Below are 19,314 nucleotides of genomic sequence, written 5' to 3'. Positions count from 1 at the left end.
CCTCTGGATATCGGTTTGTTCATATCTAAAAAGACAGAGCCACTGCATAGCTATTGGGAGCATTCTATAAGATAATGTATGAGTCGGGCATGGTGGAACACACTGTAACTGAGGAGGCAGGAGAGTCATGAATTCAAGTCCCACCTGGGAAATTTAGCAAGAGCCTGTCCCCAAATAAATTAGAAAAAGGACACAAAGGGCCGGGAATGTAGCTTAGTGGTAGAATACCCTGGGTTCAATACCCTATACCAACGATGGCAAACCTTTTAGAGACCGAGTGCCCAAATACAGCCCCAAACCCACTTATTTATCACAAAGCACCTACACTACAATTAAACCTGAGTCCTTGGCTGCTGGGGTGATGCTGGGGCAACTTGGCTCACGTGTCAACAGACAGGGCTCTGTGTGCTCGCTGTGGCACGTGTGCCATGGGTTCACCACCACTGCCCTATACATATAGAAGAAAACCAAAGGAAGCATTCAGATGCTCAGCGCAGTGCCCACAACATCTCAGTTGCCAGCCAGGCTAGCTCCAGCAGAGGGCTGACAAGCCACAGGGCAGTACGATGGGAAAGGGAAGGTGCAGGCAGGCAGGATGGGTTGCACACCACTGGAAGGAATTTGGAGTTTATCCCACAGAGCTGTCCACAGGGCTAGGGTGGGCATAGGTGGGAGGCATGGTCCCAGATGAGTGTAAGGGAAGGTGGGGGAGGAGGAAGACAACCAAGGTGGGGGAAGGGCCCAAGCGGCAGCAGGTGGCCATGCAGGTGACAAGCTGGAGGGAAGAGGAGGAGCCTGGGGATTAGGAGAAGCTCTTTCTGTAGGTGGAGGAAGGAGCTGGAAGTCAGGGAATGAGGGAACAGCAGGTAGATAGCCCATCCCCAGCTCACACAGCGAGCCACTTCAGTTTGCATTCGGAGAAGGTTCTGAAGATCATGTGTTTCCTTAATTCCACGCTCTCCAATCAAAATACCCTGTCCTGGGCTCAGATCCCTAAGAACATTTATCCCCTGCTGCACGTAGGAGATATTTAAAAAATAATAGCAATCATAATATTAGTCCAAAAGCAGCACCTCCGTCTATACTCCAGGTCACCATGGGAAATTTTTAAGTAAAGCAAACCAAGAAGGCTTTTGTATTTTGCCAAGACTAAGCTTTCCTCCTGGAGCTACAAGCTACTCTTTACACTTGGAGATTCAAAATATAAATCTTAAAACTGTTACTCTGGCTTAGCATTCTTCAAATGTTTATTCACAATGCAAGATCTTCTTTACCTAAAAATGGCTCCAAAAACAGGGTCAATCTGGTCGTAGATGGGCTGGGTGATGGCTTCATTCAGGTCGATTCTGGCCAGAGTCCTGGAGGCATAGATGCCATTTTTCAAGCAAACAGCTTTCAGAGTCTGGTGAAAACCTTGGTTTCCTCTACTTCTCTAGACAATTAAACAGTGAGTTAGCAGAGTTAGGAGGCATTAGTCACTGCATCAGAACTGCACTGTCTCTGTCCAAAGGCCATTACTGGGAATCAAAGGAAGGAGGTAGTGACCAGGTGGTCTTTAATCTGCCACTGAGCTAGGCAGGGAGGACGGCAGTCACACCTCCACCTGGGCTGGGAGCCCCTGCCCCGGGCTTCCAAAGTGGCCTGGGCTCACTCTGATCATAACTCTCCCTGTACACCTTTTCCTTCATCAATTACTTATCTGTCAAGCTCTAATACTAGACCATTGCTTGCTGAGATCAGGCATAATATCCAATCCTTCCTTATCCACAAACACCTGTTAAATGAGCAAGTACGGAATGAAGAAGGAAGTAAAACGTGCTAAGACCCAACAGTAAACATATATCTCAAATTTTTTAAGGGTAGTCCCACATTTTGTATGCTTTCTGCTATACAGTGAAGCACAGCTGTTACACATTGAAGCACAATTTGATTTGACTGTCTTAGTGATATTTTTCCTCCAGGGAAATAAAGTCACAAACTAGAGAAATAATATTACAGTCAGAGCTACAAGAGATATTCATCAATTTTGGCCAGATGGTGATCATTACTAAGAATAAAAATGCTTGCTAAAATTTTAATAGAGGGCTTTGTGATCTTTAATCAGTGATACAAGTTTTAAGAGAATATGTGTTAAGTGAACAGCTGCATAGTATGATACAACTTGTACATTTCTCCCACCCACTCTGTAATATTACAACATGAGCACACCTTACCATGGTAAGTATATTCCAAAAAGTCATTTTAATAGCCTAATGTAATATATCACCTAGAAAAATCATTTATTTTACCCTTCTCTTATTTTTAGACACAGGTTATTTAGGTTATTTTACTGTGTTAGTGTTAGGGTTTATAGTTAGATGTCCCACCAAAGCTTCACGCACTCACAGGTGTGGCCTTGGGCAGGTGATTGGATCATGGCCAGTGCTGCTCATCAGTGGATTAGTCCACTGTTGAGTTTATAGGTCAATGCGATATTGGGAGGTGAAGACTGGTCGGAGGCGGTGGGTCACGGTGAGTGTGGCCTGGAAGGATTTATCTCCTACCCTCTTCTCTTGATCTCTCTGCTTCTGGCTGCCATGAGCTATTTATCCTCTGCCTTGGAGCCAGCTGACTATGAACTAAAACCCCTACAAACTGTGTACTAAAATAAACCTTTTCTCCTTAGAGTCATGGTATTATGTCTCCACAACAGAGAGGTGGCTAAGACAGTTTAGAGATGATGTTAGCATATACATGTCTGCCCATCTTTCCGATGCATTGCTTATCAGATAGGAGCACTTTGCACATGCTGCAGTCACAGAGGAAAAATAAAGGGTGGATGGAAGAGAGGACCGTCGTAGCAGGGCTCTGCAGGAGGCTGACATTCCTTCCTTCCACAAGCAAACTATCTCAAGGGCATCTCCTCTCTCTGCCTTCGTCTTCTCTACCCTCATGCAGCCGTTCACTTTCGTGGTCTGGTTCTTCTGCCATAGGAAGAAGGGGTCACTTTGCTATCTATTGCTACAAAACAAATTCTCCCATGCGTGGTGGTACAGTGGCTCAAAACCACAGTGTTTTACTGTGGTTACTCAGGATCAGTGTTTGTTTACTCAGGCTCAGACTCTGTGGACTGGGATTTGGGGCTGGCCGGGCTGGCCCAGGGCATCTCATGAGGTTCAGCCAAGTGTGGCTGGGTTTGTCATCATCTGAATGGGGCTGGAGGATCTGCTCCCCGTGATCGTGGCTGGCAAGCCGGTGCTGAGCTTGGACCCCAGGTGGGAGGCCCCAGCCCCTCTCCACACAGCCTCTCCCTGCAGCAGCTTTACTTCAGCACACCGAGCCTGGCTGCCCCCGAGCAGGTGCCCCAAGGGACCGCTGTGGAGGCATCAGTGGCCCCTGATGACTTAGCTCAGCAGTACACACTGTCGCCTGTGCAGCTCTCTCCTGGTCATGGAGACCGTGTGGAAGGAAAACTCACAAGGGAGTCCCAGGAGGTGAGGGCCCTGGGCAGGCAGGTCACCCTGAAGACTGCCCCCTACCGCCACCAATGAACACCCCCAAACCCAGTATCATTTCCCTTGGCCCCTCAGGAGAATCTGATGACTTCCTTCTTAATAAACCTTCCTGCCTGGGTTTTCATATTGGAAAAGAAGAAATTCAAAGGACAGTTAGATTGAGCCCCCTGCAGGCTCCCAGATGGGCTTTGTCCTCAGAATGTTTGCCCCTCCCTCCATTCCTCTGCCTACCAAATGCCACTGACCTTTCAGTGGCGGTTGGCCTGTCTAAATAATAATACAGGTGATGCCACTCAGCATTGCTGTGAGGGTTGAATAAGGTAATGTGCAGCGTCCACACCAGAGTGGATGGCACTGTCCAGCGCCCCTTACTTTCAGTGGGCTTTAGGGACTGACTTGTGTCCCCCAAAATTTACATGTTGGAGTCCTAACCCCCAAGGTGACTGTATTTAAAGATGGGACCTCTTAGGAAATAACTAAGGTTACGTGACGTCACAAGGGGGCCCTGATTCCTAGCACTGGTGTCCTCGTGGGAAGAAATACAGGAGTGAGAAAACATGGAAGAGAAGCCCATGTGAGGGCCCAGACAGAAGGCCGCCATCCGTAAGCCACATGGAGAGGCCAAGACCGACCCTGCTGCTGTGTGCTCTTGGACTTCCAGCCCCCAAACTGTGAGAAAGCAAGTCTGTCATTTAAGTCCCGTGGGACTTCTTTTTTCTCCTCTTAGTCTTAGATTATTCATCCAGGCATTTATATTTCCATCTCTCAGAAATCCCATACAACTGATTAAAAAATAAAACAATTTGCACACCAAGGGAACAGTTACAAGATGCTCGTTCTTTCTGTCAACTAATCACATTGACATCAATGCCACAGGATAAGTGGGGCAAGCACTTAGCACTTCTGTTCTACCGGAACAGAAAACCAAGAGGTTTTAATGGGCTTAAGGCCTTAGATGGGTCAGAGAGCCTGGCCCAAGGCTCCGCGCTGGACATTTGGTGGGGGTGGTGCTTTCCCTGGGACCCTAAATCCCAGCTCGGCTTCTGCTGAGCTGTGTCTTTGCCTTAGCCCCCAAGGTGGGGACTGGGCCGTCCTCAGAGGTTTCCAGGGACGGGTCACTCACCACAAGGCGCGCCCCAAGGAGGCGTCGGTAGGAAACCCTGGCCGCCAGGACCCCTTCCTGCAGAGGCCGTTCCAAGTGCGCAAAGCACTGCTCGATGGCCCCCTCCAGCAGCTCCACCTTCTCCTCCACAAATCTCCGCAGGCCGCTCGAGTACAAGTGTTCATTCTAGGGACAAGGGCAAGAGGAGCATCAGGCCAGACCCTTCCGAAAGGCCTGCTCCTCAAATTCTGCTTCCTTTACACTTGTCAGCAACACAAGACTTGGCTTGAGGTTATCACCCAAATCGATCTCTCCTCATTGTCCCCAGAAGGTGGCCCTCCATGAAGCAATCTCCTTAGGCGGCGGGGAACTGCAGGATAGCACAATGGATGCCCACTGCCCCTTTCTTTGGATGTAAATTCCCCCCAGCTGCGCGGGGAAGTAACGGTCCAAATTAACAATCCACTAGTTATTAGAATAGATTTCTCCAAGGACATCTGAGCTGACAAACGGTTAAGGAGCTTTGACTCTGCATAAAGCAGTTTTTGAAGATAATGTTTCTCAGACTTTAACATGGAAACAAATCACCTGGGGAACTCAGAATCCAGGGAGTGAGGATTCTACACTTGTAGCCAGTTCCCCAGGAGAGGTGAGCTCCTGGGCCTTGACCAGGCTTTCAAGGGACCACAAAAATAAGGGCTTGGTCTCTGCTTCACTTAGGAATGCAGGGAGAAAAATACATACAGTCATGCGTCACCAGCAAGGTTTCAATCAATGATGGATGGCATTGTGGCAGTGGTCATGCCAGAGCCTGAGCACGTGCTAGGCTGCACCATGGAGGTTGTCACACAGTAATGACACCGGCCAAGGACACGTTTCTCAGAACACGGCCCTATCAAGAAGCAACGCACTAAAAGCCCAAGGGAGTAACCGCCAAGGACAGTTTTGGCTCCCAGCTTTCAAGTGGCACTCGTAGGGCTTTGAGGACCTTGGTGGACTCCACTGAGCCCTCAAGCAGCTCCTGCTGTGCGCTGTCACTCCATTAGTCTTCCCAGGGAGCTGTCGCTGCTCTTGCTGCCATTCCCCAAACATGCCGTCCCTCCTTGCCCCTGTGCCTCTGAACAGTGGTTCCCCTTCCACCCTTCAAGGTAAAGCTCCAAAGTCACGCCCGAAGTCCTTTCCTGACACCCCAGGGTGTCCCATGCATTCCTGTGATATGGCTTTGCCCCGTCAGCAAGGCCACTCTCACCTCCACCTGTCTCCTCCCTACCTCAGGTGCAGAGGGCGAGGACTGCACGCACAGCTGAGAAACTGCTAGGTGATGCGGGTGTTTAAGTCCTATTCCAAACAGACAGAAAGCTCTGGAATGGGTGTGCGACCTCACATGGCTAACTTCACTGCCCTGCTTCTCAACTGCATCATCGTTAAAGCAAGTAAGCTGGGTGCTGAATGATGCTGAAAAGAGCCTTGACCTCTACCACCCTGGAGCCCCGGAGAGGAGGAGTTTCAGGCACGCCATGGGGAGTTTCCTAGTTTTTCCCCAGTGAGAATTTTGCACGCCATACTTTTTCCCCCTTGAATTCCCTTTAGATTCTTTTGGATTCATAGTGTTACTGGTGGTCAAAATGAAGAAAGAAAGAGATCATGGAAAGAAAAATCTATGGGCAAGACTCTTCTATGACTCGCCCTATAAATCCCTGGTGAATAAACAAAAGAATGATAACAAAGAGGAGAACTGAGTATAATAGAATAGTAAGAAGCCGGTGTGGTAGTACACACCTGTGATTGCAGCACTTTGGGAGGCTGAGCCAGGAGAATCCATCAGAAGTTTGAGCCCAGCCTGGGAAACTTAGCAAAAGCTTGCCTCAAAATAAAAAAATGAAAAAGTACTAGGGATGTAGCTCAGCGCAAAGGTCCTGTGTTCAATTCCCAGCACCACAAAAAGGGGACGGAGGGATGGCACTCAAATGAAGAAGTGCAGGGCTCACTTGACACTGAGATGCCATGATCAACTTCCTATTGATTCTTAAAAGTAATGACTGTTGGTTTAAGATCACTAATTATCCAAACCCTCAAGTTTTGGTTTCCATCATAATCTTGAAAAAGAATGATCAATCACATACATTTTTAAGTTTGATCTTTCAGAATTCAAAGGCACTGACAAAACTCCTGTCTTCCAACTTTCCATCAAAGAACTGAGACCCATATTGCAGGCCAAGGAATTTTGAGGAAAGCTGCCAGCCACCCCCTCAGGAGCTGTCACAGCGGGGTCAATCAGGGTCCCCCTCCTCTGTGTCACCCGTGGCCTGGCTCTGGCTGTCAGGATGGGACTGAGCCCCCAAGAACCTGCATGTCTGACTTAGCAAAGAAGAGCACGTGGGAAGGAAGGCCCTTCCGGTTTGATTGAAAAATGCCTTGTCCTTGGGTTTGTGAAATCCACCAACCACACACAGTCCACATCTGATTCATTTTCCATCCTCACTTCCAAAAGCAATCTTGTGTTGGGCAAAGAGGCAAATTTCACCCCAAAGAACTTTTTCAGGAAGTTAGAAGGTCAAACCTCTCCCCAACTATATCAGGGAACAAAAGTCAAATTAGAAAACTCAGATTCCAGGCATTTCATTTTGTTTTTGTCTCACACAACTAGTCCATAACAAGGGATACAATAAAAAAGATGGTGAATTTTGCTCTCTAGGCCAATTTAGACAGAAGTTTTCAATGAAAGCATTGGGCCAAACTGCAAAGTGCGTCCAGCCAACACTGCTTACTTTAACGTGGAAATCAGATCTGCAGTATCTGCTTCTCCTCATTAACACTGTGGCTCTTCCCAGCTTCCTGTCCCCACTCTGGGACCTCCCATAGGGCCTACTGCTGAACTTTCTCTGCCCTTCCCTCTCCCAGCACAAAGTCAGACAGTTTGACTGCACAACTCTACTGGGTGAAAGCAAGTGTGGAAATAAAGGAAGATCAACCGAGTGATACAGCAAAGGGAGTTGTTCAGAGCTTGCCATGGGGTGGGGTGGGGGGACTGGGACTTGCATTTGGCAGAAACTCAAAGACAGGCGGAGAAGTGAGAAAGCTTTAGAACAGAAAAAGGCACCAGGTGCCCTGAGCAGGGGCTATCGGCTGGGGCAGCCAGAAGCAAGATGCACAGGCAGGGCCTCTTGTCTGATTGCTTAGGTGGACAGATTTGGCTTTCTTGGCTGGTTTTAAGTTAGAACCTGGGACAAAGGGAAGGGAAGCTAGAACTGGCTATTTGCAGCTGACCGCCAGAGAAGTCATGGTACGGCTTCCTGGACTGTTGCTAGACATGGGCAAGTCTGACTTGGCTTCCTGGGCCGGCCACTAGAGGTGAGGGTGGTTTGCTGGGCAGGTTGAGCAGGTTTGTGGACCAGAGTTCTGTCTTTATATATGGCCTGGCTGTTCTCCATGTATTTTCTCTTACAAACAAAGCACTTGGTGATTGATCGGAGGGATTGGTTTTTCTCCATAACCCTCCCAAGCCTCTATTCAGCAGATTATTCCTCTTCTATTAGGTTTTTTTTTCCCCTTAAGTCATCCATCAAAGAGATGAATTTGTCCATTCCTATGAGAAATGTAATTTTAACGGGTCATTCAAAAGGCCTGCCTTCTAGACACTGAAGATAAATATTGAAACTTGTTGCTGCAACTCCCTCTCCGTTTCCCTCCTCTCATACTTACTATGCTCTCTCTCTGAGCTGGAGACTTTGAGGGAAGCCAAGGAGAGATGAAATGTATTTAGAGCACGGGCACAAATGCACCTCTCCAAGATAACCCAGAACCATCTGTGTCTCACTGCACGTAAACCATCGCTTACATAATTCTGTCTTGCCCAGGTCTCGGAGAGAGACAGAAAGCAGCCATAATTTTTTCATTTTCCTCTTGGCCCATCTGTCCAGGTAAAATATCTTTATATTTTTATTTTATAAATAAATACAGATAAATCTTTTATCCAGATCTTATGGTTTTAACCCTTTCATTATCTTCCTGTCCTCTTAGCATTTCTGAGATTTGTTTCTTCCTTCAATATGAAAAGGGAAAACAAGGTTAATTTTCTGACATGGTAAAGGGATGTTCCGCCCAGGTGGGATGGGAAAAGGACAGCCCCATGACTTCATTACCGCCAGGTTCTCCATGGAGCTGAAACTGTCCATGAGGAGCAACAGGCCGAAGGCTTCAGTGACATACTTGCTCACCATCTTCCTCTTCTTGTCCAGCAGGCTTTTCCTGATGTACTCTCTTAACTTTGGGATTTCTGGAATTCACGGGCAAGGCAAACAATTTTAAAAGCCAGCAGTCTGTAACTAATAGAATTCACAAAGTTGAAAGACTAGATCTGCGGTCTGGATGAACTATAGCTCTGGGCCCGTGTGGGCTCGCTGCCACTAAACCAACTTTCTGAAGGACACTTTCTTCATGTCTAGGATCAACAACAATGAATGACAGATCAGTAGAGCTAGATATTAATTTAATTTAGTTGTCCAAAACAAAATTTATAGAAAAATACAGGCTGTTTTTTTAAAATGGGACACTTTCCTTTGGATTGGTCCACACTACAGAGTTGAAGCAGAGATGCTTATTTCTAGTCTCAGCTCTTGGTCCGTCTAGATGTTTCTATCTTTGTCAAGTAGCCCTTAACATCAGCATAGACCAGAACTCACCTTTGTGCTAACCTTTGTTAGGGTGAATGATAGATGTCACCTACACTCTTCCCATTATTCCTGTGCATGGCAGGTTTTAAAAACATCATTCCTGCATATACCACACTAACTGTGCCTCTGACACCTTTCTCCCAGCAGTTCCCCTGATTCTGAGAGCACATCACACCATTTGCTCCTTAAGCTCCACTCACATCCATCTGTGCACCCAGTAAACTGTGGGCATCCTAAGCAGCTCAGGCTCAGATCAGAGTCCAGCTTGGATTCCGCCTGCTCACCCAGCTGTCCCACAGCACAGAGCCCATGCGACCTCAGGCCTCTCTGACCTTCTGCTGTACCAGAGCCAGCACCATTTTACTATGTCTGGCTTTGCCTTTTGCTTTTGCACACAGGTTAGTATTCGTTCCTTATCTAGACTTTAAATTCTATGAAGAAAGGGGTTAGGCCTTCTACTTTTTCTGCCTCAAAGACAAAGCATATAAGACACTTGGAAACTACATCTGATGTCCACAACTGAGTGGGTGAGGAATCTCAAGCTACATACTAAGGACATTACAACTGGATCCCTTGACCTTTGCCAACCCATGGTAAGAGTTGGAAAAAAGATGAATTGAGATGAAATGTGATCCCAGGCTCCCCAAGATCACAGGGGAAAAAATATATTTATATATGTATGATCGAAAAATATAGTATTTTAAATTTTATTTATTTTATTTATTTTTTTAATTTTTGGTACCGGGGATCAAACTCGGGTCCTTGTGCTTGTGTAGCAGGCGGCAAAACCACTGAGCTAAATCCCCAGCCCTAGTATTTTAAATTTTAAAAATTAGTACAATAAAAAATACATTTTCATGAATCCCCCCCAAAAAATGTCCCCTCACTTTAACACACTTATCCTACAATTCTTGACCCTTTCTGAAGCAGTTCTAGAAGTCCTCTTTTTTTTTTTTTCTTTGGGTACATGGGGATCAAACTCGGGACCTTGCGCTTGCGCGGCAGACAGTGGAACCACTGAGCTAAATCCCTGGTCCCTCGAAGTCCTCTTTTCAGAGTGTCTTTATTTGTGCTGTTGTGGCTACCCAGTTGACCTGAACTGATTCAAAATGTCTCCCTTTCATGGTCATTTTGGCTTGAGAGAAAAGCCAGAAGTTGCTCAGTGCCACATTCTGAGAGTGAGGTAGATTTGCACACACCGTCATGGTTTTACGAGCGGCAGCGTCCACCGTATTCTTGACCACACCGTCTATGTATATTTGCTAATAGGTGTAGAAACTGTGGCAAACTGGAGAAAAACAGTTCTGCAGCACACAGAGCTCTACAGCAGGCTACTGAGAGTGACTGAGATAGATTACCGGTTTCCTCCTCGGTGAGGAGAGCCCGCTGCCAGTACTCGTGGGCGCTGACGGTGTACACCAGGTCCGAGGCCTCCAGAACCTTGGAGTTAGCCGGCAGTTTTCTCTGAAGTGAGAGGGGTGCACCGGGAAGAGAACAGGTCAGTCAGGCAAAGCCCACACCACCCGGGACTCTCGAGAGCCTCAGCAAATTCCAGCCCATCTACTTGCATTGTCCAGGGGCCCCGGGAGGAGCATAATTCTAAATGTCTGGGGTTTTTTAATTTCAATAGGGTTTGGCTTTTTTTTTTTTTTTTTAAGTTTTTTGAGACAAGCTGTCACTATTAGTTCAGGCTGGCCTTGAACTCACTGTGTAGCCCGGGATGGGGTGTAGCTCAGTGGTAGAGCACATGTTTAGCACGTGTGAGGGTCTGGGTTCAATCCTAGGCCTGAATAAAAAACAGGCAGGTGGCAGTACATTTCTGGCAGAAGCTGAAGCACTTGAAGACAGCATCCATCCTAAAGCCCATCGATACACGGCTTCCCAGCCCTCCCTCAGCGACATCACACTGCAGCTTGAGATGGGCAGTGGTGGGAGTGTTTACACCCCAGGAATTGGCAAATGTACACATCAGAGGTTGTTATTATTTGTTAAATATAGATTCGGTTTTTAAACACTACCTGCACAACATCGTCAGACAAAGGTCTTAAAAAAGGGAAAATTTATTAGTCAGGTGGCTACTGACTTATCATACACATTTTGATGGAGAGCAGTGTTTAAGGATATGATGGTTTTCAGCATCAAGAAATTCAGAAGTACGTGAGAAAACCTTTTTCTAGGAACATCATCACTGAGAAGTCATGCTAGAATCATACATAAATATTATTCCATTATCCTTCCTCAAAGGAAGAGAAAGAGAGAGAGAGGGGGAAGGAAAGTGTTCAGGGGAGACAGAAAACAGTAGAGTTGTCAATCTCTTTCTGACTTAAAAGAGCAAGTAAGTGGGCCCTGCCCTGTCGGGTCCTCCTGAGAAGCCATACCTCCTACAAGGTGTGAGCACATGTACTTAGGGTTGGAACAGAGCTGCCAGTGTGGTAGACCAGAAGTCCCCAGGTTATGGGTTAATTGTGTGTCCCCCCCCCATTCATAGGATCCCCAGAATGTGACCTTATATGGAAATTGGGTCATCGCACATGAAATTAAGATGAGGTCGAACCGGAATAGGGGGGGACCAAATCCAACATGACTGGTGTCCTCATAGCAAGAGGACATTTGCATACAGAGACACACACAAAGAGAATGCCTGTGACCGCTGGAGTTGCACTGCCACTAGAAGCTAGAGAGGCCTGGGGCAGACCCTTCCTCGGCACCTTCAGAGGTGCACAGCTTTGCCCACACCTTGACTTGGAACATCTGCCTTCTGAAATTGAGCAAAACTTCTGCAGTTCTAAGCTGCATGGCTTGGGGCCCTGTATTCCTGCAGCCCTAGTGCTGCATGTAAGTGAACTTGGTCACCGACGTCCATGCCCCCCTTCCTCTGAGAGGTTATGTGCACTGCTGGTGCTGCTCTATTTAATTTCCATTTAAGAAGATTATAGCATGCTTTGGCATTGAAAAGAAAAACTACTGTTCACACAGAAGCCCTGGAAAGAGAATGTACATTTGATATTAATTAAAAACATGCTCATGGTTCATGAAATGGACGATAGTTCCGGGTTTTCTTGCAAAAAGCAACATCAAGGGCCTCCTGGGACTGGGAAAGAGAAGCTCCCATGTTTAACTGACATTGGGTAGGTTTTGACACTGAAATGGGTACAAAGTCATTGCCCATCTCACATCCCAGCAGAAAGGTCCTGAGATCGAAACTAGCACAACGTAGGTCAGTGACTTGGAAGAAACTCCCAGAGACAACAGTGAACCACTCTTGCAAGAAATGTTGTGTCCCAGTACTCTAGGAAGTATAGGGAACGGTGCTAGGAGAAAAGAACTGAACACTCCTTACACATGAGTTAAGCCAGGCGAGGTGGCCGACACCTATAATCCCAGCACTCTGGGAGACTGAAAGAAGAGGTCCACAAGCTGGAGCCCAACTTGAACAGTTTAGCAAATTAGCAAGACCCTGTCTCAGAAGTAAAAAGAGCTGGGGATGTAGATCCCAGCCGAGGCCCTAGGTTCAATCTCCAGCACCATGCAAACAAAAACAAAAATATGATTTAGTTGAGTTGGATTCTGAATAGAAAAAGAATTTCAGAAATACCTTACCCAATATATTTTACTATATTTTCATTCTTTTGATGCAAAGAGTGTATGTGATTTATAACACCCATAATCTAACACAGCTCTTTTGATAACATAAAATAAAAACTCTAAGTAATAAGAAAACATTATGCCTCTCCCTTGTTGCTTTTGTTGCTTCTGTTGCCATGATCTGTTGCTCCTCTGTACCCTCCTTGGGGACAGCTGATCATGAACTGAAGCCTGTTGATGAAACATGAACACTGACACCAAACTGGTCATCAGCACTCTTTTTACTAGCTTTCTCACCTTTCAGTTTCTTTTCCACTTTGTAAGTTACTGGTTTTCTGCAAAAGTTTCTTCAGGCTTTACCAGTCTCAGCTTGGAAAAGAAGATCGAATGGAGCTCAAGGGTAGTATCTATGTGCCATTCTCTGGTGGTTGGGATTTTGGGCCTCTATGTTTTCTTCTTTGATGAGGCTACTAGAGCTGATCCACTTTGGGGCAATTCATCATTTGTGAAAGTATTCCTACTGCTTCAGGCTTCCTCATTTCTGATTTGTTGATTCCCATTTTCTATTGGAAAGTGATTGGTGATAAATTTGTCATAATTCATCATTGTGCAGAGCTGTATGCATACTGCTTTGTACTGAAATATCAAGTGCTGGGGCACACTGCAAATTTTCGACTGCTTGCAGAGCTTTCCAGCCCTTTTGTGAATCAGCGGTGGTTCTTTGAAGCTCTGAAGTATCCAAAATTTTCTAAAGCTAACGTCATCAATGGAATTCTCATAACAGTGGTGTTCTTCATTGTGCGGATTGCTATAATACCTCCTTTCTACAGCTTCTTGTATTCCGTGTAGGGAACAGAACCCTACATCAGGCTGCGATTTGTAATCCAGTGTTCCTGGATCTCTACTTGTATTGCTTTGAATGTGATGAATGTCATGTGGATGATCAAAATCTCTAAAGGGTGCATCAGAGTCATCTCTCTCATCAGACAAGAGAAAGCCAGTAACAGTCTTCAGAATGGAAAGCTTGATTACAGGTGTGGTTTGTCAAACACCTTTGACTAGATAAGCAATCTTCATTACTACCCAGGATTATATCTACTAACAGGATGAATTGGCATGTTCTTGTGCTTCCTTATGAATTATAATTGTTATTCAGGGTTTCGCTGTCATATTTTCTCCTTTTTAGAAGAAACTAAAATTTAGTCTTTATCTCAAGATTTTCTCTTTTCTTCTGTATTATAAGCATGGATAAAATCTTAAAGTTTTTAATAAAAATTATAGATATAGTAGTGAATCTTTTCAGAAATCTCGTAGTTTGCATTAGTATTTTTCTCGGTGGAAAGATAACTGTGATAATTTGGTGCACTTGGTGTGCTGCCACTTTTGCTGAAAAGATGGGAACTACTTTTAAATCTGTAAATAACTCTCAACATTTTTTTGCGTTGTCCTTTTTTCTTATGTCAATACCTACTTAGGTTTATTTCCAAATTGTTGACATGATCTTTTCTCTAGGCTATTAAAAGTGACATTTTCTATTTTAGATATGCAGTCATCTACTGGTGATGAAATATTTTACTCATTTTGAGGATTTTTCATTAGCTTGATCATGGAATATACTTCCTGGATTTTAAGATTTTTTTTTAGATGTCACATTTTTATTTTAGCATTTTATCACCTTATTTCTTTTTATTTTGTAGTAAGGCTTAAGGCAGATATTGTGGACCTCCTTTAAGGATGAGATTCTTCTAAGAATTCACAGTGAGAAATGACTAGGCTAGTGATGGTGAACCTTTTGGAGCTTTCAGTGATACAGTTACTGCAGCACGTGTGCCATAGGTTTGCCACCACTGGACGAGGCTAATACTGTAGATGAGATCTATAAGAAAAATCATTTTAACACTGCTGTCTGCTTCCCTTTTATTTTTTCTAAGGAAAATATATTATTTTTATGTGTAAAATCTCCCAAGTTCAGAACCTGTTGCTATCAGCAGTCTTCTTATGCAGTATGTTTTGTCATGCTCCTAAAATAGGCCTCTTCTGGACCAGACCAAAATAATAAAATAATCAGTATTCATGTTTTACTCAGTTTACGTGCACACTTGCTTACTCAGCACTTTGAGTGCTTTGAACTTCTGTCTTTCTTTAAAAAGCAGGAAGGAATAAGATAATTTAATCCAAGCATTCTGGTTATCAAAATTACTGTCTTAACATGAAAATAAATGACTCTGTGTGTGTATATATACATGTGTGTGTATGCGTGTGTGTGTAAGTTCACTTTGGTTTTTGCAGTGCTAATATAGAATTATTTAACTCTTGTTGCCTTTATTTTTCTCAAACACTTGACTTTAACGATTGTTCTTAACCTAAGGAAAAAAATTTAATTCAACTAGTGGCAAATACTTGAACTTAATTGAACCCAAACTAAAAGATTTAATCCATTCAGTTTCTCAATTTGAAGGAAAATGTTTGATTCACTTTCATTGTGTGTGCTATGATGATGAAAGGAGACTAGCAGAATGTAATCAAGACTCTTAATTTAATTTGATTTGATTGTCCAGTGTGGCTAGAGCCAGATAAGTTCTAGAACATTTAAAATGGGAATTGAAAATTCAGTCAATAACTAAATGATGAAATGAGGTTGACTGGCTTATAAAAGGTACATTTATTTTTGACAAAGTAATGTAAAATGTTGGTATTTATTTTAAAAGCAGCTACTATTAATATTGATAATTGATCATTAAATTTATTGATGACCATATCATAGTCACTTAAATATGTATTGGTTGTCTATAGGGGGAAGGTGTAAGAAAGAAAGTGATTTTATCTTGTTCATTCTCTTTTACAAGAAAAGTGGCTTTTTAAAAAAAAGAAGACATTGATATTATGAAACTATTTTGGAAATTCATTCCTTTACAGAAATAAACATTGAACTAAACATTTTTGACTCCTTGGATATTTCTATAATTCTGAACACAGATTTTAAACCCCCCCGTCCAAATGATACAATATAAAGTTATATTAATGAGTTTCCATGTAGTAGTTTCAATAGTTGTTTCAAGCTTGAAACTTCATTTTTACTTTCATTCACATTACCTTTCACTGATGGTATAGATGCTCTCTAGTAGTATGTTTAAAATAGCAAAGTTTCAAACAAAGGCTTGTTATTTCCTTAGTCTGCAAGCCCTATCTTCTGCATGACTGGCTGCAGGACAGTTAATTCAGCATCCAAATTCATTTTATAAAAGTACGTTGTATACATTTCTTTTATTTTTTATTTTTTTATTTTTTATTTATTTATTTTTTGGTACCAGGGATCGAACTCAGGACCTTGTGCTTGTGAGGCAGGCATGGTGCCACTGTTCCAAATACCCGGCCCTGTTTGTAAACATTTCTTCATAAAACAGAAATGAAATGGAAATGCTACTATAAACTGCCATGTTACTTTAAGTCAGATCTTTACAGGAGCTGTACTTTGCTGTTCTGTAATTGTATCCATCTACCTAAAATACAAGTAAAAATAGAACGTATCATTTATTAAACAATGAATTTTTCATTTACTAAATGACAAACTTTTGCTAGACATTTTAAATATCAAGTATTTTGGCTATATGGATTAACTTTAATGATTATATTAGGCATGATATTTAACCACACTAATAAATTATTTGTAGAAAATAAAATTAAACTGGTATACATGTTTAAGCAATTCTATTTTTCTAGAAAAGATTAGCAACAACCTGAATGTGTAGTATTCTAGAAAATAAGTTATAGTGAAACTTAAAAATGAATGAAAATCAACTAGTAGCATGCGAGATCATAAATCCTGCATTAAATATTTTATTTGTGAGAATTTAAAAATTATGAGCTTGGGTTTATGAAAGTTACATTCTTATGTATAAATCTTGAGGATTCTTTGCATTTATTTAAAACTCAAAATAGCGTTTTATATGAGTCCAAACAAAGTAACACAATCTTAAATTACCTCATACTATGCTAATTTCTTATTCCAACTGTTATTTTGTTTCATAGACTAGTTCCATGTTAAGAGATGAATTAGGTCATTATCATCTTTAAGAGTGACTTTGCTATATTAAAAATGACTCAATACTGTTTTAAAAGTTTTTAAAACTGCTTAGTTTATAGGTATTTAAATCAAATTCTTTTCTAAATTTAATGGTTGACTCATCAAATTTTACTCTAGTGTCAGTTTTTAAATTGTATACTTTCTCTGACACACACTGGGCATCTGGGGAAGGGGTGTTCATGGTGTGAAGAGCCAGCTTTACTGTCAGCGGCACTATTTATTATCATGCATTTAGAAACATATTGACGGAGATGCAGAGGACAAGTGTGATCATAATGTACATGTTTCTGCTGTTTCATTTTTATTGGTTTTTTTTTTTTTTTTTTGGTACTGGGGATCGAATTCGGGTCTTTGCGCTTGCACAGCAGGCGGCGAAACCACTGAACTAAATCCCCAGTCCCTGCTGTTTCATTTTTTAACAGAAATAAACATTAAAAAAAGGAAAACATTACGCCATAGTTTAATTGGCAGTGGTTTTTTTCTCTTTAAGAGAGATATAAAATAGTGCTACACCTTAAAATTGAAGATGTCTTAAATCTTTTGGAAACATGAGACATCTGCTTTCCAAAGGGAGGGGGAGATACCTTGCAGCCTTCAATGTATAAAAATAATTACAAAGGTGATAATGAATTGATCCAAACCCATTGTATAAATTATGTTATGCTGAGCTTCAGAAATGATTTGCAAGCACAATAATCTGTGTGTGTTATATTTATTTTTACAGATATTTGTAGGGCCAAAGCTCATGACTATCATTTAAAATGTCTACAAGAGAGAGAAGCTCAGCCAGTCCTAGCACCCGGAAGGAAGCTCCCCCACCTCCATCACAGGCTCCTAGGGCAGAGAAGCTGAGCCGGTCTCAGCACCCAGAAGGAAGCTCCCCCGCTGCCATCCCAAGCTCCTAGGGCAGAGAAGGTGAGCCGCGTGGGCGCCAGAAGCACACACCCCCCACCGTGGAAATGAGAAAACACATAAACAAGCCTCAAAAACAGAGTTCCAGATCACCTACAGCAACCCCAAAGGGAAACAAGATGGAACAATCTGATACTCAACCACCTGGACTCTCTGAACTGGCAACAAAAGAGGATCTGGGAAAAATGAAATCAGAAATAATTACTCAGATAACAGCAAAGATTTTGCTCATGGTGCAAGACATGATTTATTAATCTAGAGAGGACACAGATAAAAAAAATAGAGGATCTGAGGAACATGATGGAATCCCAACATAGGAAACAAATGGAATCCATAAAACAGATACAAACAGATTTCCAAGAGATTAAAAACCCCATCGAAAGTCTGTGCAGCAGAATGAACCAATGTGAGGATAGAATTTCACATATAGAAGATAAGATTGCAATTAGTGAGGAGGAAAAGAAAAATTGTTTTAAAATTGTAAGGGAACACGAGAAATCAATCCAGTAGCTGCTAGAAGATGCAAAGAAAAATAACCTAAGACCGATTGGAGTCAATGAAGAAAGAAGAGAGAGTGCAGATGACATAAAAAAACTGTTCACAGAAGTGATGGCAGAAAACTTCCCAAGGAGGGGAAAAGAACTTGACATACAGCTAAGTGAGGCACATAGGACTCCAGCTAGCCTTAATCAAAAAAAATCTACACATAGGCATATAATAGTTAGGATTCCAGAAATCCAACAGAAGAACAAAATTCTACACTCAGTGAGAGAAAAGAAACAAATCACATACAAAGGAAAGCCCAACAGAATCACAGCAGACTTCTCAATGCAAACCCTCAGGGCAAGAAGAGCTTGGAGTGATGTATTTCAAGCCCTAAAGGAAAACAGCCTCCAACCCAGATTGATGTACCCTGCAAAACTATCTTTCAAAATTGATGGAGAAATAAGATACTTTCATGATAAAGAGCACCTCAGGAACTTCAGGAATACCAAACCAGCACTCCAAAAAATTTTAGACAATATCCTAGGAAAAGACAATGAGGATCACAACCCCAGGAAACCCAGCAGAATGAATCCATTGGGAGTGACAAATTAAATGCAAAGGGGGAGAATCCAACAAAAAGAAAAAGTTACGACAAGGCTTTTAAAACTTTGAACTTTATCTCCCTAATGAGTGTATAATTCAATCTTATTATTGTACTGATTAATATTTTTCTGATTCTAGAGTTGCACACCATTCCTTGTGCTATACTGGCTATTTATCATCTTTTTATGTCTACATTTTAATTCGGTTGTCCATTAATGAGCTGTAAGAGTTCTTTATATATTCTGGTCATAGGTTATATGCATTGGAAATATGGTCTGTTTAAGGACTACTTTTCATTTTAATGATGTCATTTAAAGTTCTAAATATTGATGGAATCTCATTTATCAATTTTTTTCTTTTATACATCATGTTTTT

The 19,314-nt window shown here is 42.7% G+C and overlaps 1 protein-coding gene and 1 pseudogene across 2 annotated transcripts in view; one reads left to right on the top strand and one right to left on the bottom strand.

Moving 5' to 3' along the window:
* Nuggc (nuclear GTPase, germinal center associated) overlaps window positions 1-19,314 on the bottom strand; it is a 61,556-nt gene that overhangs the window by 8,343 nt on the left and 33,899 nt on the right. For both annotated transcript variants that reach the window (XM_004848406.3, XM_087216756.1), the window contains exons 11-14: window positions 10,628-10,733; window positions 8,739-8,872; window positions 4,618-4,782; window positions 1,275-1,432 (exon numbers count right to left, since the gene is read on the bottom strand). In XM_004848406.3, the coding sequence (XP_004848463.2) occupies window positions 1,275-1,432; window positions 4,618-4,782; window positions 8,739-8,872; window positions 10,628-10,733 (563 nt within the window). The remainder of the gene's footprint in view (window positions 1-1,274; window positions 1,433-4,617; window positions 4,783-8,738; window positions 8,873-10,627; window positions 10,734-19,314) is intronic.
* LOC106009700 (TLC domain-containing protein 4 pseudogene) lies at window positions 13,099-13,916 on the top strand (annotated as a pseudogene).

This window comes from Heterocephalus glaber, unplaced genomic scaffold (assembly GCF_053883595.1).
Source record: "Heterocephalus glaber isolate CG9 unplaced genomic scaffold, H.glaber_assembly_v1.0 deba00001460, whole genome shotgun sequence".
Classification (NCBI taxonomy): Eukaryota; Metazoa; Chordata; class Mammalia; order Rodentia; family Bathyergidae; genus Heterocephalus; species Heterocephalus glaber.
Note: the sequence above shows the minus strand (reverse complement) of the source record. Positions and strands in the feature narration are given on the sequence as shown.